The sequence below is a fragment of the Oxyura jamaicensis genome, chromosome 1 (assembly GCF_011077185.1).
Source record: "Oxyura jamaicensis isolate SHBP4307 breed ruddy duck chromosome 1, BPBGC_Ojam_1.0, whole genome shotgun sequence".
NCBI lineage: Eukaryota > Metazoa > Chordata > Aves > Anseriformes > Anatidae > Oxyura > Oxyura jamaicensis.
The window spans coordinates 197,261,303-197,283,787 of NC_048893.1; the positions used below are offsets into that span (position 1 = coordinate 197,261,303).

General features: G+C 40.8%; 2 protein-coding genes across 10 annotated transcripts in view; both read left to right on the forward strand.

The window, feature by feature from the left end:
• Nucleotides 1-240: 240 nt before the first annotated feature.
• Nucleotides 241-21,059, forward strand: PCF11 (PCF11 cleavage and polyadenylation factor subunit). Of its 4 annotated transcripts, XM_035329468.1 has the most exons (17): nucleotides 241-793; nucleotides 5,567-5,692; nucleotides 7,903-8,091; nucleotides 8,493-8,684; nucleotides 9,525-10,633; nucleotides 10,907-11,096; nucleotides 11,188-11,830; nucleotides 11,922-12,638; nucleotides 12,720-13,363; nucleotides 14,667-14,754; nucleotides 15,440-15,559; nucleotides 16,112-16,217; nucleotides 16,856-17,039; nucleotides 17,491-17,646; nucleotides 18,626-18,718; nucleotides 19,348-19,383; nucleotides 19,964-21,059. In XM_035329468.1, the coding sequence occupies exons 1-17, from the start codon at nucleotides 605-607 to the stop codon at nucleotides 20,168-20,170; spliced, it is 4,989 nt and encodes a 1,662-aa protein (XP_035185359.1). In that variant the 5' UTR covers nucleotides 241-604; the 3' UTR covers nucleotides 20,171-21,059. The 4 variants fall into 4 exon arrangements, with proteins under 4 accessions (XP_035185359.1, XP_035185339.1, XP_035185348.1 ...); XM_035329448.1 differs by having other exon boundaries at nucleotides 11,922-13,363; XM_035329457.1 differs by having other exon boundaries at nucleotides 11,922-13,363; nucleotides 16,115-16,217.
• Nucleotides 21,060-22,311: 1,252 nt separating this feature from the next.
• ANKRD42 (ankyrin repeat domain 42) overlaps nucleotides 22,312-22,485 on the forward strand; it is a 19,467-nt gene continuing 19,293 nt past the window's right edge. For all 6 annotated transcript variants that reach the window (XM_035329510.1, XM_035329502.1, XM_035329541.1 and 3 more), the window contains exon 1: nucleotides 22,312-22,364. The gene's annotated coding sequence lies outside the window, so the exon portion shown is untranslated. The remainder of the gene's footprint in view (nucleotides 22,365-22,485) is intronic.

A 22,485-nucleotide genomic window follows, 5' to 3' on the forward strand; every position in this document is an offset into this window, starting at 1 on the left:
CGGAAAGGAAAGGCGGGAGGATAAGGCCGAGCGAGTGAGGAGCGAAGGGGTAGGGAAGCGCGGCCAATCGCGAGCCGCCCTACAGGGGCGAGCGCGGGCCTTGAGCGCAGCAACCAATCAGCGAAGAGAAAAGGCGTTCCTAACAGACGAAGGCGGGCGTGCTGCCGGGCGGACCAATCACCGCTCGAGCAGGGGGCCCGCCAGCCAATCGGGAGGCGGAGACGGAACAAAAGGGGCTTTCCAAGCCGTTGGCCCCTTTCCCCTCGGCACAATTTCACATGACGCAACGGTTGGAGGAAGAGCTCCGCGGGCCGTAGCCGCCGCCATTTTGTGAGCGCCCAGACTGAGCCGGCGGCCGGCCGGCCGAAGGCGCGGCGGCACCCACGGCACCGGCACAAGCACCTCAAGCAGCGCCGGCGGCGGGAGGGAGCCGCGGCCCGAAGGATGCGGTAGAGGAAGCCCAGCGGCAGCGGCGGGGGGGGCGGCGTCGCTCGGCGGCGGAGGCGGTTGCAGCTTAAAAAAAAAAAAAAGAAAGAAAAAGGGGGGAGATCGCGGGGAGGGGGCTCTCGGTCGGTGGGGGTCGGGGCGCCCCGGTCGGAGGAACATGTCGGCCCCGGAGGGCAGCGCTGGTAGCAGCGAGGCCCGGGAGGATGCGTGTCGCGATTACCAGTCGTCGTTGGAGGACCTGACGTTCAACAGCAAGCCGCACATCAACATGCTGACCATCCTGGCCGAGGAGAATGTGCCCTTCGCCAAGGACATCGTCTCCCTGATCGAGGCGCAAATCGCCAAGGTTTTTATATTCCACCGACTCCTACTCCTACCTATACTGCTGGGGGGATAAGCCGGCCCGGGGCTGAGGGATAGGGGCGGCTCTGGGGGGGGGGATGGGGGGCGGAAGGAGGAAAAGGGCCTGGGGGGAGACGGCCCGAGGAGGGGTGGAGGGGTGAAGCTGACCCAGAGGAGGCGGAAAGCGGGGAGATGAGGGCCTGAAGGAGGGGAATTAGGGCGGGGGGGGGGGGGGAAGGAGGAGCTGAGGAAGGCTGGTGGTGGCGGTTGGGCCGGGGGCTCGCAGGCGAACAGGGGAAGGGGTGGGCTAGCTAGGGTTGAGCAGAGAGGGCACGGCTTTCTCTGAAAACAGGGAGCATGGAGGTTGTTTTTTTTTTTTTTTTCTTACGGGGTAGAGGGTCAGGAGCTTGGGGTCGCTGCCGGGGGAGCAGGGGCGGAGGGAGCGGGGCTCAGGTGGGGTCAGAGAGCACGGGAGCTCGTCCTAACCACCGCGGGGCTTTAATAAGGCTGCTGCTTTCCCTCCCCCAACCTCTCCCCCATCCCCCCCCCCCCCACCCCAAAGAAAAAGAAAAACCATAGGGAGCAGGGGACTCGAGGGAGGGGAAGGGCCCCCCAGCACCCAGAGGGGTGTCGGTAGCAGGGGGGAGGGTTTGGGACTCGCCCCCACCAAAAGCCGCTGGGGGGGGGGGGGGGGGGGGGGGGGAAAAAAAAAAAAAAAAATGGGGGGGGGGTGTGGGGTCGCGCGGGGGGAAAAAAAAGGCAGCACAACGTGGCGGCCCGGCAGTGACTGGGCAGCAGCACCTCGCCCTCCTCGCTGGGTTTTCCCCCTTCCCCGGAGCCAGTATTGAGTGTCTCGAAGCTGGTATTGTAGTCCCAAAACGTTGCATTTAAGCGATTTTCTACCCTTAGATGAGTACCGCGATCAGTAGGGAGGGCCTGGCCGGGAGATATCGTGGAGTTTTTTATTTTCTGGGTAGTTCGAAGGAACGGAAATAAGATGGAGCTTGTAGCACGGGAGTTGTCCACTTTAGGAGGACTTAATTTAACGATTAAGTATCACTTAAAGCATCATTTTAAGTATAAAATACATTTAAGTATATTATAGTTCAGAAGATAAGGTTACTTTCCCACTGTGGTTCCTATGGGATATTAGTGGGGGGTCGGGGGGAAATGACACTTATCTGTCAGAAAAGTTTGTGGGTGAAAGGTGATCATCTGCTCCGGGTAGAGAAGTGTGTGTGGTGGTGATCGGGGTTGTTTTGCTCTGCCTGCTTAGAGAAAATTATGTGGGCTTGGGATAACCTGTTTGGATTTCAGGTGATCTGTGCCCTGAGTAAAAGCTAGTGTTGTGTGTGGATCAGATTCATCTTGGCTAGAGAAGTTTATCGGTTGAGGATGGGGAAGAAGTAATTCTCTGACTCTAGAAACTGCAGCAGCCTGTAGGATCCTAACATGGCGTCTGAAAGGCACATGATATAAAAAGAAGGGAAAGAGGAGGCTCCCTCTGAGCCCAACCCAGGCAGTTGCTGACATCAGTCAGCCACAGCACATGGGGGTTTGCCGCACCTTTTTACCAGGAGCTTTTTATAAAAGCGTTCTTCTTGCAGTCTGCCCCGATTCCTGCCAGTCACCCCTCCCCCGTTGTTTCCCTTGCTCCCTCTGATACCAGGTGTTCATAGGCTTTTTTCCTTTTGGCTTTAAATCATGGTTTATAATGGTGAGAATTGTACTACCTAATGATGGGGAGGGAAGGATCTCCTAAGTTATTTAATCTATCTTTCTATCAATGCAGGATGGCTCTTTAGTGTTCCACAGACCTCTTCCAGTCTAGTTTTAAATACTGCCAGTGGCCAAGTTTTGCCATTCCTTGGGGAGGTGACCTCACTCTAATAGATCTCACCATTATATCTCCTAAAGGGCAGTGGATGTATATAACGTAATTTGTGATAATATCAATGCTGTCAAATTTCTTCATTTCTGGGTGTTTTAGAGCCTGCCCTGAAGTGTGTTTTTAAAGATGTCTTAAATCCTGTATCAATGGTTAGTTTTGCCTAGTTTACTGTTTGTGACTGTGGTTTATTCAAGGCAAGTTCTTAGTTGTTTTTGGGAAAGTGATCTCCTTTACTAAGCCACTTTTAAAAAGTGTTGCCTGGAGACAGTTTGTTTAGTGTAAAACTTGAGTGGTCTGCTTTACAGTTTAATAAATGGTTCTGAAATGTGTGACTGGTATTATAAAATTTGTAAATAAAAAGTGTGAAATATGTATTTGTCTTTTTATTTACCATTGTATAGTGCAGAATTTGTTTCTAAGACCCATTTTGTATACAAGGTTATTTTTTAAACATTTTTTTCACAAGTTTGTGACTCGGGGTTCAAATACCAGATATGATTTTTTTAAGGTTGAAACTTTTGAGGAAACTAATAAAAAAAAAAAAAAAAGCCACACATTTCCAACAATAGCTTTCATGCATTTTTTGAAAGAGCAGTGGGAATTATGTGATGAAGTTTTTAATATTAAGCTGAGAAACACAGAGTTAGCATTATTCTGTGTTCTGGTGGTTATGTGGAGCCTCCCTGCCTTTTGGTTAGCGTCATGTGGGTCTCTTTCTTGCTAGGGGATGCTGTGTAGATCGCCTGAAAACAAAATACATTCAAATCTGGGACTCCCTTGTGTGGTTATTGGAATGTGTGCTAGGTAGCTTGACATAATAAACATTTCCAGAAGTGAAGGCTTAAATGTTCCAAGCATATTTAAGTCCTGGTTCTTAAAATGTAACACCTGAGTAGCTTATCTTTGAAGCAGGATATGCTGCTAAACTTGTGATTCTGTGTCATGTTCTGAAGTAGGCTTCCTTATCCCTGTATGTTTGCTTTTAAAGAATTGGTAATGAAAGTAACAGTTAAACTTGCTACAGTGCCTTTGCTAGTAAATGGATGCCCCAGCGTCTCAAACCTCAAACTTAGTTGAGGGTAGTGAGCTACCTCCATGCGCTGGTGAAATGGACGAATATAGTGAGTGTACTATGCCAGTAGCTCTTGAACATTGGTGCTGCTGAGACAGCTCTTTTGTTTCCCTAAAAGCTGACTTTGAAAGTTAGAAACTGTGCACTGTCATTTTTTTAATAAAGGAAGGCACTCAGAACTTAGTGTTTTAATGTGCCATTGTGTAGGCTGCATTAAAGAAGAAACTAGTATTTCACTGACATTTTAATATTAAGTAGTTTTACATCCAGGGTTGGAGTGTTGAGGCTAGAGGGTTGCCCTTATTCTAACCACTTGCATATTATCTTGTTTACGGCTCAGGATTAAGTCAGTATGCTCAGCTCTCAGGTAATACAAGTGGTGTAAAATATTTTAATATACCACAGTTAGTTGTAGGTAGTTCGACTGCACTTTTCTGTCTTGCCACTTACAAAATGCATCACCTGCCTATTTCGTTTTTCAGTATGCTCAGAGGCAGTGATCTTCCCCCCCACCCCTGGCCTCCAATTAACAAGAAACCGACCTTTCCAATGTTAAATTTCAGGCCATGGTAAATTAACACACATTTCACACTTGTCTGGACAATGGGGCTGTGAAGTAAGGCGTTAACAGGGTAGCCTGTCCTGTTTAAAATGAGTGGTGAAGTTATTCTGGTTTTATCCTGAGTTTACCAGATGGTGAATGGGACTTAAAAGTTATGAGTGGATGCTACTCTAAGGGGATTGCGGTCAACACACAGCTTGTGGTGTTGTCTTTCACGTTGTCCTCTTCAACAAGTCTGTGTACTTGCTGGTGCTTTCTGGAACTTTGCTGTGCCTTCTGCTTGTGAATGCCCATGGTGGGCATTGAAAACACCTTGATTTGGGCCAGTAGTGCTTGGTGTACATTAGAAGTTGCTGTAGCAGTCCAGCGTCACCACACTTCTAACACACAAACTTGCTACAAGTTTTGAATGTGGATTTAAAAACAAAGAAACAAAAAACAAACCAAGCTGCCTCTTGTAGCAAAGATGTGTCCAGAATATGAAGACTCCCATCTGTGAAAATCGTGATTGTGGTTCCTGAGCTTCTCTGTGTCTTTGCCGGGTCGACTCGATACATGAGTTTTGTCTGGATTTAGGACTTTGTTCTAACTGCACATCTAACTGAAAACCTGACTGTCACTATCGACAAGTGCCAAGAGAAAATGGGACTCCTTGCTCCGTTCGTTTGGATTACAATGCAGTAGTTGTGACCTATTCTGCGTGTAGTACATAAAAAGACTGTGATACTCATCATATAATCTACGGCTGCAGAAGTTCACTAATTTGGGCTGTTGGCAAGAAGTCTGGTTTGTGTTCTGTGAAATCCCGAAAAGCAAGCATTCAGGAGGTCCGAATTATAAACGATTTTTAGAAATTCCTTGAAGTGCTAACGATGGCTTCCTGCTAACTTAAAATTACTTTCTCAAGTGGGTTTTGAAAGGTTACACTCGGTACACTAGCAGTAATACTGTCTTCTGGGCTTCTTTTTTCTTTTTTCCTTTTTTTTCCCAAAGCTTTGAGACACAAACAGAATAACCTAAGGTGTTCGTTTTTTTTTTTTTCTGTGATAGACCCACTACATTGTACTTTGAACTGAGTATTGATTTTCCAAAAGTTTTTGTATAAACAAAAAGTCCCAAGCAAATTCCTTGGTGTTTATAGTGGCAACCAAAATGAGAGGTCTGTATTTCTGGGATTGGTAATCCCTTTATTTAAATAGCTTAAAGTATGTTTTGTTGTACTAAACTTCTCAGTTTCTTCTTATTACTCCAGGCTCCTGCGTCAGAGAAGCTCCCTGTTATGTATCTTATGGATTCCATTGTCAAGAATGTGGGAAGAGAATATCTTACTGCATTTACTAAAAACCTAGTTGCAACATTTATTTGTGTATTTGAAAAGGTATATACACTTTCAGAAAAGTTCTGTATTCTAAGCAAAATTGTTCCTGGTAAAATAAATACATGCTTTCAGTTTTGGGTTTTCTTGGGTGGTAAACCCTAAGAATTAATGGGTTTTTATAAATCTCAGTATGTATCTAAAATGTGGATGGGTATTCCTGTTGTTGTCAAGCATATTAGTTAAGTTAGCCAAAAAATACAAAGTCTTAATTTGGTTCCTAAACTTCTGTAATTTTTCTATCCAGGCAAGATTTTACTAATTTTTTTTTGGTTACTGTTAACTGGATGGAGTTTTTGTAATGTACAGAGCATTTAATTATGAATTGTTGATTTTTTTAAAGATAGCAAATAGCCTTTATGTCAGGAGTATACTGAGAATCAGTTTCATAGAGATTTCTCAGAAATCCACATAATTTTTGATGTACAAAATGAGTGCTTAAACTATGAAGAATATCACTAACACCTGATACTTTCTTGGTGGTCTGTGATTTAATTATATATATGTGGGGGAGAAGGTCATAAGAGTGTATTGCTGTTACATTACAAATACATTTTAATTTCATTCAAACTGCCACATTTTTCTTCTCTCAGTTTTTAACCACAGAAAAGTAATGGTGCTTATTCTTCAGTGAGAAAGGCAAATCCAAGTCCATTTTTTGAAAGATTGGACTTGAACGGCTTTATGTTGGATCTGAAATGACGGGTTAATTCTGTGGTATCCTGTATGCTCTGAGAAAGTAGTGTCTCATATGAATGAGATGAGTGGAGCTTTGCATATTTATCTTGACATACCAGTGAGGATCTGTGATCCTAGTATGTTTTCTGTACGGTTTTCACATGTATAATGCATGGCTAAATAAGGAACAGATTGTAATAATGACCACAGAAAATTTAAACTCCTGTGTGTAGAGTAGATAGGTAGATATTCACTTGTTTTTTCCAGTATTAGATTGTGTTCTTCACTGAGCTGCATTTAAACTTCTTGCAGCTGAAGCTCTGGATAATAACTGATTTTCTAGAGTTTGGTAGTGTAACTGTCTACTAAGCTACATAGAACTACTGAATTTGTATTGTGTAAAGTGGCAGTCACTTCTGATAACTTAATTGATGGTATTGCAAGATGGAATTCTAGTCACTGACATTGTTAAAAGCAATTTTTATCAGTAAATGGTCACTAAGGTATCTTTAAACATGTAACGAAGTCAGAAACTTGCTCACTTGCTACAGCACCTCTCATGGTCAACTTTGTACCCACTCATTGAAAATTGTATAGATGCATCCTCCCTCTCCCCAGTAGCTAAGTATGAATTATTTTTGTTGAAGTTCTTGCCACCCTCCCTATTCAAAGAGCCTCTGAACTTTCTGAACATCTGGACAGTATGTCTTGCTGTAACATCTTAACATAAAACTGCAGCAAAAAAGGGCCTACAGGGTCAATACTTAATGATTTAATTAGAATATTCACAGTAGCACAGCTTTTGTCCTCAAATGTTTTGAATTTATTTAAGTTAACTAGAGTTACGAGATGAATGGAATTTTGCTTTAATGTAAATTTCTGACTTACCTGTCATGAGATGATTCAATCTAATTGTGACGAGAGAGAAAATGGGAGGCAGTTCTGCAAATACGCTTGATTTGTAGCTCACAGATAGTTCAACTGCAAAATTAAACCTGAAACGTAGTTGAACTCATTTTTAGCTAATATACCCTTTGTTGGATTTGTTAAGAAAAAAACCTTCAGTGATTAAACAGCTGAACAAAACTCCTTTTCTGTTCAGAAAATTCATTGTTCTCTGACTTGTTTGTCGTTGCTCTATGCCATTCAGCACAAACACTTGAATAATGTGTCATCTCAGAGGCGGCTGCCTTTCGATATTTTTGTTACTGTATTTTCTTTTTCACAGAAATTGGCCAAGTAAAGTGAGAATTTTGGTAATGGAAAAGTTGAAAGAAAATTCTCAGAGAATGGTAATACGCAATAAAACCTTCAAATGGCCTTGAAATGACAATTCGACATATGAGTTTCTGTTACTGATTCTGTTGGTGTAGATGTAAAAGTCTGCTTTGCTTATAAGTTCTGTATAGAAAGTTCATGGTGTTAAAATGATAACATTATTAAGAATATTAAACAAGTGAAGCCTTAAGTTCTACAGAAAAGTTTTAGAAGTTGTTTTTAACTCAACAAGCCATAGAATTGTTTTATTGTTTTAGGTGGATGAAAATACTAGGAAAAGTTTATTTAAATTACGCTCCACATGGGATGATATTTTTCCTTTGAAGAAACTATATGCCCTTGATGTCAGAGTCAACTCATTAGATCCTGCTTGGCCAATTAAACCTCTGCCCCCAAATGTGAATACTTCTAGCATCCATGTGAATCCTAAGTTTTTAAATAAATCGGTAAGTTTCTATTCCTACTGTATGAACAGATGGTAATATATGTAGTTTTCATTGTTTGTATGCTGTTTTTTGACAATTTAGTATATTAAGAATGAAACATCTGATCTTTGTAGACAGGTAAGAGCAATTTCCAAACTAAGACTATTTGATGGGCTTGGTTTTTGTATTTCAAAACTGAATTCTAGATTTCTGAACATTGATATATTAAATAGCATATTAAACCTGTCACATTGGGCAACTTCTAGTGGAGCAAAAGTTTTAAAATGTTTTATATTTTGCATTAGAAATGCAATTTGTAACTGTTACACAGAGTCCTAGTGTTGGGTCATGATAACAGAGGAGACAGTTAGCTGATTCCATTAAGATTTTATGTGTAACTTTTTTCTTACGTTTGTTTTTAGCCAGAGGAATCTACTTCACCTACCTCTGCTGTCACTTCTGGTGCCTCTACTCCTCCAGCTGTTCCTGAAATACAAAAGAATTTGACACAGGAGCAACTGATAAGGCAGCAATTGCTTGCAAAGCAAAAACAGTTGTTAGAACTTCAGCAGAAAAAATTAGAGCTGGAGCTGGAACAGACTAAAGCACAGTTGGTGAGTAGAGTAGTTGGTGAAAGGTCCATAGTTGGGTCTCGCTTTCAGATAGTACTTTAGCTATACAGGTAACTGCAGTAAGTTATGTTAGAGAAGTGTAGGTCTTTTAGGACTAGGACAATGCAAGTTGTTCTGGTGCTCTAGACCAGTACAAATTGTAAGAATTGCACTCAAAAGAGGTTTAAAAGAAGCTTTTGTGTGTTGTTACTAACTTCTCTCCAATGTAACGTGTGCTTATGATCCTAGTTTTGCACCTCTTCTTGTGGTTCACCACAAGACAGGCTTTTTCAAATATATTTGCTTTGAAAAAGAGTAGCATTTCTTTATAGAAAAAGGAATCCTGCTTGTTAGCAATACAAAGGCAGTTTCCTCACTGGGTCAGGTTGGTTTAATGCCAACATCTGAAGGTGGTGGTGAAGTTGTATTGTTTTACATTCGTAATAGAAAGTTTTCCTGTTTTGACTGTTGATGATAGAAAAACATCTTAGAAGTGCAGGGCGAAAAAATCAGATATTTGTCAGTTTAGTTGTCATGAATATGTTGAGTATATAGAAAAACTAATGCTGTAATGAGAACATGGGCTTAGGTTATGTATTTTGCAGCATTGATGTTGCATTGATTTTGTGTTATAACTTGATCTTTTGTGAAGGTACTGCATTATTTTAATGCCTGTGATTAGCAATTAATTGGTCATTTTCAGTTAAATGTCTGAATCTTATACAACTACCTTACAAGTGTTTGCTCTTACAGTTTTGTTTTCAATTCAGAACATGAGTATCTGTGGGTAGGAGTTGTATCATGTAGGTTAATGCTGTTTTTTTTTTTTCTCCCCTATTTCAGGCTGTTTCTCTTAGTGTTCAGCAAGGATCATCTACTGTAGCTTCAGTTCCAGCACCTTCCAAGCCACATGTGTCTCAGACACCTCATATGACAGTTAAGCCACCTCATCAGACTTCTGTGCAATCTGAAAAAATCAAACCATCCCCAAGTCCTCCACTTCATGATACCAAAATAGTAAACAGGGATCCTCGACTTAATAGGATGGCTCAACATTCTTCTCATGCTAAAGATCAATCTCATAGGAAAGAATTTCCACCAAACACAACCAGTCAGTCTGATACCAAGGCAAGCAAAACATCACAGGCTGAAAAACAAAACTCCACAAAGCAAGAGAAACTGAAAGCAGGTGAAAAAATACAGAAGAAAGAGCTTGATCAGACAGAAGCAAAATCTAAATCGCCATCTCCTTTGAAAAACAAGTTACCCAATACTAAAGATACTAAAAACCAGGAAAGTGAAAGCACAAAAGTATCTGAAATGAGTAAACGGGATCCAAGACTGAAAAGACACCTTCAAGAAAAGCCAGAGGGCAAGGAGGATGAGGTGAAAGACAAGAGGAGAAATGTAGACAAAAAAGAAAAAGAGGAACATAAGACGTGTGAACATAGACCAGTAGGCAGCAGAAATAAAGTAATTAATGGTGTTGTTCAGAAACAAGACACGCCTACAGAAGACACAGAAAAACAGGGTGGAAAACAAGGGAGATCAAGTAACAGAAAACGGTCACGATCACGCTCTCCTAAGTCACGGTCACCATCTACACATTCTCCAAAAAGAAGAGAGAGGAGATCTCCCAAAAGAAGACTTAGAAGCTTATCTCCCACTACATCAACTCCTAAAATTGGAAAGATACGTCAGATAGGTCCTAAACAGTCTCATGTTGAAGAAGCCACACAGGCAGCAAGAGATGAAAGAAATTCTAATAAGCGGAATGTGAAACAAGAGGTGCGAGATCCACGGAGAGTGAAAAAAGCCCAAGAAGACAGGCCTCAAGAAACAGCAAGTCAGCATTCTACAAAAGCTACTCCTGATCCAAAGGAGAATGCAGAAAACTGGCAGGGATCCAAAGCAGGCAAGAGGTGGAAATCTGGTTGGGAAGAAAATAAAAAGTAAGTTACCATCTTTTAAACAGGTTATGTCTGAAGTCAGCGGAAATTCTACTGCTGACTTCAGTGTAGTCAGATTCTATGAGGAAATGTTCGGATTGTCAAAAATTGTCAATGAAGTTTGTAGTTACCTTATTTGTAGTTACATAGAGAAATTATGCCTACTTAGATTCTAAGATGATTGTGATGTTTTGCCGTGATCCCTTCTAATAGGGATGTAACAGGCATGTCCTGAATAAAAAAATAATTTATATTTTAAATATGTTCTGTTCTCAGCTCGCAGCAGAGTGAAGAGCACCAAGCACTTGGTAAATCTCCTCACCAAAGACACCGGGAAAACTGGACTGCTGCTAAAGGAATTTTATCACCCCGAGCACCGAAGCAGCAGCACAGGCTAAGTGTGGATGCCAACTTACAAATTCCTAAAGAATTGACATCTGCAAGCAAGAGAGAGTTACTTAAAAAGGTAATATTGATCAGCTTGTCTTCATGGAAGAGTCCTGGATGTAGTTGTGCTTTTCTTTTCTTTTTAGAAATCTAAACTTTTTATGTTACAGGCCAATGATCGCTTAGCATCTGGTGAAATAACTCAAGATGAATTCCTTATGGTAGCTCATCAGATTCGACAGCTGTTCCAGTACCAGGAAGGAAAGCACAGATGTAATGTGTGGGATAGCCCTACAGAGGAGAAATGTGTTTTGAAAAAGAAACCTCTTCTGTCTGATGCAGAATTAACATACTACGAACACAAAGCTAAATTAAAAAGAACCCAAGTTCAGCATTCATTATCAAGGCTTGATCTGTTGGATCCTGATGATATTTTGGATTATCATTTACCCGATGCGTTGCTTTCTGGAATAGAATGTGAGCAAGCAAAAGCAAAACGTGGAGTACAGTTTGACAGAAAAGAGCCATTTGGAGAAAGATCTAGGAGGCATTCTCCTGTAAGTGGCACTAACAGACCTTTTCCTGATAACCTTTCACCGCTTGAGAGTCGACGAAGACTTGAGGAACAGAATGCTGCCAAAGGAGCAAGAGGTTCTAAAACCTTCGATCCGTATGACAGTTGGGGAGAATCAGAGGAATTTAGAGATGCTCTCAGACAACAGGGGAAAGGCACACCGGAGTTCCAGAAAATAGATGGTGATGCAGTCTGCAGATTTGATAATCGTGAAGAAAGACAGCTTCTCGGGCAAGCTGGTACATTTTTTTTTTGCCTTCTTTTACAGATGTTAAATAATTGCAGTGTTTTGGTGGGTGGTTATATGTTGCTTTTATTTTTTTTTTTCAGGTGTTCGAGAGGAACCAAGATCGCCATTCAGTGAGCGTTTCAAAAGAGCTAGGTATGAGGACCTGGAGAAAGCACCATTTCCAGAAAGTCCAGGATCAAGATTTGGAGGCATTGAAGCCAAGCAGAGAATAAGTGCCCTAATGGAAGACAGACCTCTATTTGATGGCTCACCTAGACAACCTGCTGCAAGGGTTGGGGTAGATGGACCAGGAAGTCCTTTTGTTGACAGTCCTGCTGCTGGTTCAAATTCTCGAATTGATGGGCCTCCTGGACAGGCTGCTCTGAGATTTGAGGGGCCATTGGTTGGAGCAGGTGCATCACCGTTTGATGGACCACTGGCGGGGGCAGGTGGAGCAGGAGCTGTAAGATTTGAGGGGCCACCAGGGCAGCTGGCAGGGCCTCTCAGATTTGAAGGACCCCCTGGACAGGTTGGAGGAGGAGGCCCACTGAGGTTTGAGGGACCTCTTGGGCCGTTGCGCTTTGAGGGGCCTGCAGGCCAGCCTGTAGGTGGTCCTAGATTTGAAGGACCTGGAGTTGGTCTCAGGTTTGATGGACCTCGTGGTCAACCTTCGGGTGGTCTCAGGTTTGAGGGGCCTCATGGTCAACCTCTGGGGCCTCGAGGTCAACCAGGGGGTGGTCTCAGGTTTGAGGGACCCCATGGTCAGCCCTTGGGGCCTCATGGTCAACCAGGGGGTGGTCTCAGGTTTGAGGGGCCACATTTACAGCCATTGGGGCCCCATGGTCAACCTGGAGGTGGCCACAGATTTGAGGGGCCACATGGGCAACCTATGGGGCCACATGGACCATCAGGAGGTGGGCTCAGATTTGAGGGGCCACATGGACCACCAGGTGTAGGTCCTAGGTTGATTGACGGACCAGTACACCAGGGAGCTGGTGGACTTAGATTTGATGGTCATCTGGGACGGACGGGTCCAAGATTCGATGGCTGTCATGCAGGATTTGATGGTCAGCATGGACAGCTGTCTCTTTTGCAAAGATTTGATGGAATTCACGGACAGCCTGGCCCAAGATTTGAAAGGGCACCTGGCCAGCAGGGACAGCCACGATTTGATACAGCCATACCTCAAAGATTTGATGGTCCTCACCAGCCAGCCTCAAGGTTTGACCTGCCCCTTGGCCTTCAAGGTGCACGGTTCGAAAATGTAGCTAACCATCCTGCCTCAAGATTAGAAATGTCGCCATACGGACAAGGTGGTCCGTTCGTTGATCATCCCAGCCAGGGCTACAATGGACCATCTCATGGGATGCAGTTCCAGAGGCCTGACATATTTGATGGTTCGCCAGGACCAAATTTCAATGGGCCAGCTGGCCCAGGAGCACAGAATTTTGCATTGAGAGCATCTGGACATTATTTTGATGAAAAAAATCTTCAGGGTCCTCAATATGGAAGCTTCAATAGTATGGCAGTGGGAAGTAATCAGGTAAGAATTATTGTGGTAAATAGTTTGCTTGCAGAAGTACTTTTGTGTAGACAATTAGCAGTTTTTGTTTCTCTACAAACAGGATTTTTTTTGAAGAGCTGGCACACTGGGAGACAAATTCAGACTGAAAATGTCATCCTTACTACGTAGTATCTAGATGATTCAAGAATGGCATGCACTGTTATTTTAAGATTTTTTTTTTAAGAAATTAACAGATTTAATAATTTTGTAGGTGAGAGTATAACTGAAATTAGCATTTTAAATTTGAAAACAAATCTAGGTAATTGGAAGTCTGGCATTTCCATTAAACTTGAACGAAGTGAGCTCAATCATGACTGATGATACAAGTGAATATAAATGATTAATTTTTCTAAAGAGGTGTAGGATTATAACAGACAAAAAATAATCCTATTGTCTTTTTGGAGATGTTAGTATAGGTAACAAGGCAGTAGTAACAGACACCCATAATTTGGGGCAACTGAGAACGATGCAGACATTGTTGAAATACAGTTTTTGAAAAATGGTCTTGGCATCAACATGATTTGAATTTAGTTGTCTTTGCTGCTGCCAGTTGGAAATGCTTTCGTCAAAAGGAGAAAATAACTATATACATCAATCAAAACGATAACATTTCTTCCTGTAGACTGCAGATTTTAGAGGGCATTTTTCATTTGGGGTGTAACTGAACACGGAGAGTTAACTGATTGAACAAAAGCAGGTCATGTGTCCTGCTAACCTCAAACAGGATCAAATTTTAATCAATGTAAACCTTTTTTAGTAAATCCAGAAAGCAATTTGAGGGGGGAAAAAAAATTACAATCCCACTCTAAAGTTATTTGTATGTATGTAGTTTGCTGCAGCTGGGTTGCTGCAACCTTCAAAATGCATTTCATACAGTGGATACTGTTTCAATTATAGAAAAAATAATAGTGACCTCTGTTGATGGATGTTTACTAGTTTCACTTTCTGATGAGCTCTGTTTTGGTGAAAAGGATCAGCTTGAATTATTGCGCTTGGAAAACCTGTTTAAAGGCTGGATAAGCAGAAAGAAAAAAAAGATTTTTCTTCTCCCATTTAAATGTTACGCAAAATGAATAATGCTTTTTGATGTATTTTTTTTCTGATGGGAAATGAAAACAACAGAAAGGCTACTTAGCCATTTGTGGACCCTTCAATACCTAATTGACACAGTTCACTAATGGGAGGATTTTAATATGTATAACGTTATCGAGAAATTTGTAGAAATTATCCTTAAGTAAAAATAAATACAATGCAAAGAGTGCTTAAATGTTTACTTTTACAGGTTTCGCTCATGGCTGCTCAGCCAGGACCTTATGGCCAAGGTCAACAGTATTTACCAAATCCTGGAAGCTTTGTTCAGAACCCTGCAGGTACCAAATAATTTAACTTCCTTTTGTTTCTTTTGGACTGTTTGTTTGCTAGTGGACACAAAAAAATAGCTTTCTGTATTGTGGTGGTGTACTAGGTCTGTGCGGACTATAAAGGAAACCCCAGTGAGGTGGCAGTAGATGTTGTTTCTGGAGTAATCTCGTTATGGGTTTCCCTCAAACAGTGAAGGCTTTCATTAGTTTTTCAGTAACCACATGGCTTTGGTATGTAGTTGTGCTTAAACGAAGCAAAATTTTAGTCTGCTTTTCTGGTGGCAGAAAGATACCAGTGTGTAGGTCTGGCTTGCATTTGTCAGGTTGTGTAAACATTCAGTGTGTGTGAATTGGTTAGTAAAAATCTTGCAATAAGTCATAAATGATTGAAGTGCATTGGTCCTGGTGGAACGTTTAAGGATAAAATGAGAAAATACTGTGTTTCAACAAGCAGTATCCAGTAGAAATCTCTTTACAAGGCTGAGAGCGTAGAGAACACTTCAAAAAACTTAACATTATAAAGGAAGCTGTTTAAAAGGAAGTCAAAAAAAAGATATGAAGCAAACAGTGGACAAATAGTTTGAAATTAAAAAAGTAACAGCAGGCAGAACGAAAAGTGTACTGTCTGATGATAGAAGTTGAAGTAAATTCTTGATGTTAACGTTTGGTCTCCTGGAATATTGTTTTTCTATAGGAGGCCTTCCACATTCATATCCTGATAACCACCTTGGACAGCTTGATGTCAATGAATTGTTTGCTAAACTGTTGTCAACAGGAATTCTCAAACTGTCAAAAACTGATTCCACTTCAGCACGTAAGTAGATCCATCACATTCTAACTACTTCTGTTACACATAGCTGAATTGTAAAGCTAAGGGTGAGAACTTCTGTGAGTTCTTGCATCCTCTTTTTTTTTATTTTTTGAACTGAACTGTGCCTGTGGGAAAGGATTTGGTGCACGTGAAAATGAATTGCTAACTTTCTAAAATGTATCTTACTGAATGTGTATGCTTAAGCTGTTTAGAGCAGCCAAGTGTGGTTTTGGTGCCCTGCCTCAGTAACCTGTTTTTGATTATAATCAGATTCTTGTCAATTTCTGAAATACTTTCATCTGAATATTGAAATTTAATGTTGAAAGCTGAGCTGAAATACCGTTTCCCTAAATTGAAATGACGAGTAGTGTACTGTATTGTGTTTTTTAATAATGTTACAATATGAGATTAACTCAGCTATTATTATGCACTTCCAACTTAGAATACTCACATCGTATTTATTATTTGAATAAAACAAAAATCAGGTTAATCAGCACCTTACTTCTTTCTGATTATGTATTGAAATGTTGATGAACTTGCCTTTCTTCTTTCTAGAAGTGAACGAAACATCAGCCCAGCCAGCTGCTGAAGAGGAGGATGATGACCAGAGTGATCAAGATGTCCCAGACCTCACAAACTTTACAGTTGAAGAACTCAGACAGTGCGTATAGTAGCATGAGCTTACACTGCAGTAAGAATAATGGCATGGAAGTATCTAGATAGTGGAATCCAAGACAGCCGAGAGCTTTTAAAAGATGTTATGCCACTTTCTGACTAAGGACCTGCAATTTTTAGTTGTCACTTCATGACTAAAAATGTGCAGTTGTTGATTGTTATTGTTGTTAGTCTTGGAGAACTTCAGGAAGGAAAAAGAGGGAAAAGTAACATCAGAAAACTTTATACAAATTCGGATATTGTCATTTAGCAGCAAGGCTGTGACATGAAATGAAGTCAGTGTTACTTTGTTACTACTAAGTTTGCTACCTTTGCTTAGTTGGCAAAGCTGAGCCAAATGCCAGTGTTACCATTTTATGCACTATTAGGTGATTAAGTTAGTAGGCATGACACTACTGGTAATAGCATGTTTCTTAGGAATAGTTCGCATGAACCTATTACTTATTCAGATGTTTTCAACTGACTGTTATGAAAACCAGGAATAATTAACTATGTTGCATGCCTTAACCTTATAGTGGATTCATGCTTTTGTTCTGCTTCTGCAGTCCTACAAATCAACTTCCTGATAACTTCCTACCTGATTCTGTTCAAAGAGATGTTAAGACTTTTTTCCCCTTTTTGTAGGCGTTATGATAGTGTTATTAACCGACTATACACTGGAATTCAGTGTTACTCGTGTGGAATGAGATTTACTACTTCACAGACAGATGTTTATGCCGATCACTTAGATTGGCATTATCGCCAGAACCGCACTGAGAAAGACGTTAGCAGAAAAATTACACACAGAAGGTGGTACTACAGTTTAACTGTAAGTAATGCAGCATGTGTCTTGGTACATTAAAGGCTGGATTCAGTGTTATATTTTATGTATGTACTTTAGGACTGTAGTTGAAATGGCATTCTCACAGGATTTTTCCTATGGTAAACAATGTTGTATTTGATATTTCAAGCAGTTTTTATAAATGCCTGTCAGAACACAAAAGGCAATTATATGATGAACAATAAGCAGCTGGAAGCTGTTGGTACTGCTGTGGTTGCACTGATAATGGAATAGAAATAGAAAAGGTTTTCTGAGTAGTGTAGCATTGTCAGAAAACATGCACTCTGCTGCTTGTGAGAAGCATTTCAGTTTTAATGAAGTACTATGTTCTAAATAAGGTAGTTCAGGCATGTCATTTTTCTTTTCTTTCACTTACATTTGTTTTAAATACTTCTGGCTACTTGTAAGTGTCTGAGTATGAATGAAAACTTTTCCGTAGGATTGGATTGAGTTTGAAGAAATAGCCGATCTAGAGGAACGTGCAAAAAGCCAATTCTTTGAAAAAGCCCATGAAGAAGTTGTGCTCAAGACACAAGAAGCTGCAAAAGAGAAGGAGTTTCAGAGTGTCCCTGCTGGACCAGCTGGAGCAGTTGAAGTAAGTTTCAGCTTGCCTGCAGAAAAAAAAAAAAAGTAGACTGAAGTCTTGCTCTTGGACCTGTGTGCAGCCACTTCATAGGCGTTGCATTTGTGTGTGTGGCAGATACCATTAGTAACCAGTAGTACAAAAACTTACATGCCTATTGACATGCAGTCTTCTTAGTGAAACTGACTGGGGAAAGCAGGTCAATTTAGTGAATGCTTTCATAGGGGGTAGTAATTTGAGTGAGTTGGAAACGATCCCTTTTGCTTCAAATAATGATTTTTACTGGATTTTTGCTACATTTATACATTAGGTTTTAGGACAAGGAACTATCTGAATCTTCTGACTTGAAAATAACGGGCAGATTTGTATTTAGGTAGACAAAATAGTTAAGTCATTAACTACAAATGTTTTATGTGGTAAACCAATAGGAAACTAGGTAGCAAGTCATATAAACCTTTGCTTTAGCTTTTAAAAGGCCTTTGTCTTAAAAGGTACTTGTGCTTGTTCTCAGAGTTGACTATGTATTTTACACAGAAGCATTAAAGGTGTTAATACCTCATGTAAGAGTTCTCCCTCTAACTTGAAACTCAAAAGCTGAGTTATGGGGAAAAGTGAAGATGATGCCATAAAAAAATCTCTGTACTGGATTGTTTTACCTAAATCCCTGTACTGGATTGTCTTACCTGAGAGTAAAACAGCATTAGATGGTTAAAGTGTTTTGCAGAGAGTTCCTAGTTGAAAGGGCAGAACTTGCCTTTCTGAAATGACAACAGTATTCAAGGTCAGATGATTGCTGCTAAATTTACAAACTGCACTCAATTTTTATTGATATTTTTTAAACTTTTAAAGTGTAGAGGAAAGATCATCTTTTAGTCTACTATAATTATCTTAACTTAAAAGAGCATTATTTAGCTGTTACTTGTGAAGTTCCTGAAGTTCATGTGTTTTATTTCAATAATGTCACTTACCTGTTACTTCCATAACTTTTCAGAGCTGTGAAATTTGCCAAGAGCAATTTGAACAATATTGGGACGAGGAAGAGGAAGAGTGGCATCTAAAGAATGCTATACGAGTAGATGAAAAGGTAATCCGATTTTATTACATGTGATATTTGTTGATAGTTTAAACAAAAACCAACCTGTGCCCCCCATCCTAGTTAAAAACAATAACAAAACTCAGCTGAAGATTTATAGCTAGAAAGTGAGACAGCAAAGTGATCTGTCTCTCCTAAGGGTTCCCCTGGTAGTTTTCCTGGCTTCCAAGTACATAAATATCTCAACCTTTGGAAATACTTGAAGTCCTGGTACTGCTAGTATAGGCTCGCTATGCTTCCCTCATACTGCTGTGCTAAAAGAAAAATGAAGGAGATCCTTTCCCTCTGCCAGAGGGGTTGGACCAGGTGGACCCAGAGGTCCCTTCCAACCTCAACCATTCTGTGATTGTGCAAATGTTTCTAGTTATGGTGTAGGGCTTCTTTCAGTTCTTTCTCTATAAAACTATCCACATTATATGATTTCCTATACTTACCAGGATTTTTGTCTGATAACTTTTCCTAAAGATCTTTGCCTAGTTAGATTTGACACCGTACTTTGCCTCCTTAATAACGTTGTTGTAGAGGAAGTGTGTGAAACATAATTGACACTGTTCTTTTCATGACCTGTGCACCTACTATATTTTTAATGCATATTTAAATGTATAACTTTTCTTTTCCAGATTTACCATCCATCTTGTTATGAAGACTACCAAAATGTAAGTGAATCCTTCTTATTTTTGAAGCATTTTGCTTTCAGTTTGTTCACTGACTTTACAGGGAGCAGCTGTCTTCAAAATCCATCTTTCTCTTGCACTTGACCAAAGAATCAAAGGCCCTGGGCATGGCAAGTTCATAATACAGAAGTTGCTAAGATACATTTCTCATAGTGATGTATCATGACAGCTTGTGTGTTGTACATGACTACAGCAAAACCATTATTTGAAAACACATGAATTTGAGTAATATGCATAATCTTAGGCATTTGAAATGGGTGTTCAGTGTGTGTTGAATTTTTATGATTTGGGAGTACAGTTCATTTGTGGAGAGATGGGAATATTGTCTGGGAATGTGTTAAGCATTTCATTGCTATGTGGATCATACATTTTTAAAGTAACTGAAAAAGTAATGCTATTAAATAGTAAATTTGTTTTATATGGAACTTGATAAAGTAGAATTTTTGATTTTGAGGGCTTTACTGTCAAAATGTTTGCATTTTAGGAAAGACAAAAAGCGAAAAGGATTTAAAAGTGGCTGTTTCAATGATATGGTAATGCTATATTAACATTCATTTTGCAGACGTCATTTGATTGCACGCCATCTCCCAGCAAGACTCCTGTAGAAAATCCTCTAAATATTATGTTGAACATTGTTAAACAAGAAACACAAGAGTCCTGTGACTTACCTAAAGTCAAAGAAGAGCCCGATGACACCCCTACTGCCTGTGCAGAAGAGAGCACACCTGCATCTACAGATATTAAAACAGAACCTGATGACTCTGTTTAAATAAACTGAGGTATGTTGTTTTTACCGAAAAGCTGTTGTGTTATCTCTGGAAGGCAAATACTTTTTATATGAAATAAAAACATTCAGCTGAGGCAGGGCCTTAGCTACTGTTTGGTTAATAAATACATTTTTGTATTTGAATTTCTTACTGCCTGCACAGTTTCAGGTGTCATTGTGTGAAAGTTCTGTAGATGTGTGAAAATTTAATTGAATGAAATTGTATATGTAAAAATGTACAATTTTCACTTGTGGAAATGTAAATTATAAATAAAAGATATTTTTGCTATATATGGAGTGTAATGTTTATGCTCACCATCAAATGAAGACAGTGTTTCTGTACTTTTTTCAGTTTAAATGGAATTAAAAAGACCTCTGTTTTAGACCTCTTGCTGAATAAGATTCAGAAAAATGAAAGCAAGTTATTTCCTTCAGTTATCTCATGGGTGAGTTATCAAGGCAAGCGATGCAGGAACTTCTCAAGACACAACCCTATATTTTTCTTTTTAAACTTATTTGAACAAACTTACATATCCAGATATTAAAAATAAAATAAAAAAATAACCAAAAAAAAAGTTCTGGGTAGAAGGGGAAAATTTAACAAAGGAACCAGAGTGCTTGATTGTGAACACAAGTGCCAATGAACAATTAACAAACCAGGATGCCTGGTAGCTGAGACATTTTAATGATTTCTTTTTTCCGTTAGTCACACATCAGAATTTAATACAGCTGAACAAACTTTTCTTTACGTTACAGGGGAAAACAAATGTAAGAATGCTCATTTGAGAAATGATTAACTTTTTTTTTTGTTGCTTATGACTGGATTTAGATGGTAAACCAGATATCCTGAGATGTTAATATTTCTTAAACGTAATAAATAAAATTAAGCATATATCTGTGTAAATCTCTTCCTTTCAGTAATGGGTTTGTGTGGCTGGCATGGTTGTGGGATTACAAATAAAGGTTAATACAATGTTTGTCTTGGGGAATAGTATGTTATCTGCATTTAAGGTTTTATTCACTCTATGTGTGGAGTGCATATTTTTAAAGCTGCTGGGGGCAAGACAGAAACAGCAAGTCAAACAGTATTCCTAATGTATTGCTTTTGTGTGGATACTCAGAAGATCAGAATTCAGCCTTAGTGTGTGATGTAAGTAGAAATAATCAGCTGTGAATTTGCTGTTGGTTGCAATGTTCCCAATCTTCTCACCCAGGTTTCAAGGGGTAGGCTGAGACATCCTTGTGTAGGTGCAGCAAGAGGATTTACAGCAACTTTCCAACAAGGATAATTAAGCTTGAAAGAGTGCACACCTGTAAATCTGATTTGGGAATGGGCCTTGAAATGCAGAGTAATTTTTTGGCCTCATCAAAGGAACCCAGTTTCCCTCCAGGGTTATCGGATTCTTCTGGCTAATGGGGCTGAAGAGCTTCTTCTGAACTGCAGGAAAAAAGACTTGTACCCTGAGACATCTCAGTGCAGAGAGGTTACAAGCACAAGAATTGTGGTTAGTCATTATCCCACAGAGAGAGCACAAGTGGGTTAAATAGTTCTTGGTTGTTATGTGGCTGATGGCTTGAGAGATGATGATAGTGATTGGTATGATTGGTGTATGATTGGTTTGTGCCTCTCCCTGGGGAATGCCACGAAGGTGGTAAGCCAGGGCATTGGAAACAAACAAGAAACAACAACAAATAGCTCGGGATACCCTTTTCCTGCTAACCTACTGCCCAGGGATCCCCAGGCTCATCCCAGCTCTCACGGAGGAACCATCATTTACAGACGGAACATAAACCTACAGTCCAGCATCATTTACTCCACGCAGCTGCCTGCTCTGTCACCTCAGGCAGTCCCACATCTCCCCCTTCAGCTGCAGCCCCCTCACATCGCCCCAGCCCCGAGGCTCCGTCCCACGGTGCCTAAAACCTTTCCAGGCCGCCGACGCCCTCCCCTGGGCCGCTGAGGCGCCGCGGCCGCTGCCATTTTCCTGCGGCCCGTTGGGAAGGCGAGCCCTGTGCCCATGGCAACACCGTTGCGGCGGCGGGCAGGAGGGGGAGGAGGAAGAGAAAGAGAAAAAGGAGGAGGAAGAGAAGGAGGAGGGTGCGACGACGAGCAAGGCAGGTTTCCGGCTGCTTGTGCTGTGAGGGGCTGCCATGCCAACAGCAGCTGCTGCGCTGCCTCCTGCTCCACCTGGGGAGGGTGCTTTGCCCACATCTCCCTTCCCTTCCCTTCCCTTCCCTTCCCTTCCCTTCCCTTCCCTTCCCTTCCCTTCCCTTCCCTTCCCTTCCCTTCCCTTCCCTTCCCTTCCCTTCCCTTCCCT

Coding starts and splice junctions, on each gene's coding strand:
- PCF11 (XM_035329448.1), top strand. CDS start 605: ATGTCGGCCCCGGAGGGCAGCGCTGGTAGCAGCGAGGCCCGGGAGGAT. Junction 15,560..16,111: donor AACTGATTCCACTTCAGCAC/GTAAGTAGATCC, acceptor TCTTCTTTCTAG/AAGTGAACGAAACATCAGCC. Junction 19,384..19,963: donor GTTATGAAGACTACCAAAAT/GTAAGTGAATCC, acceptor TTCATTTTGCAG/ACGTCATTTGATTGCACGCC.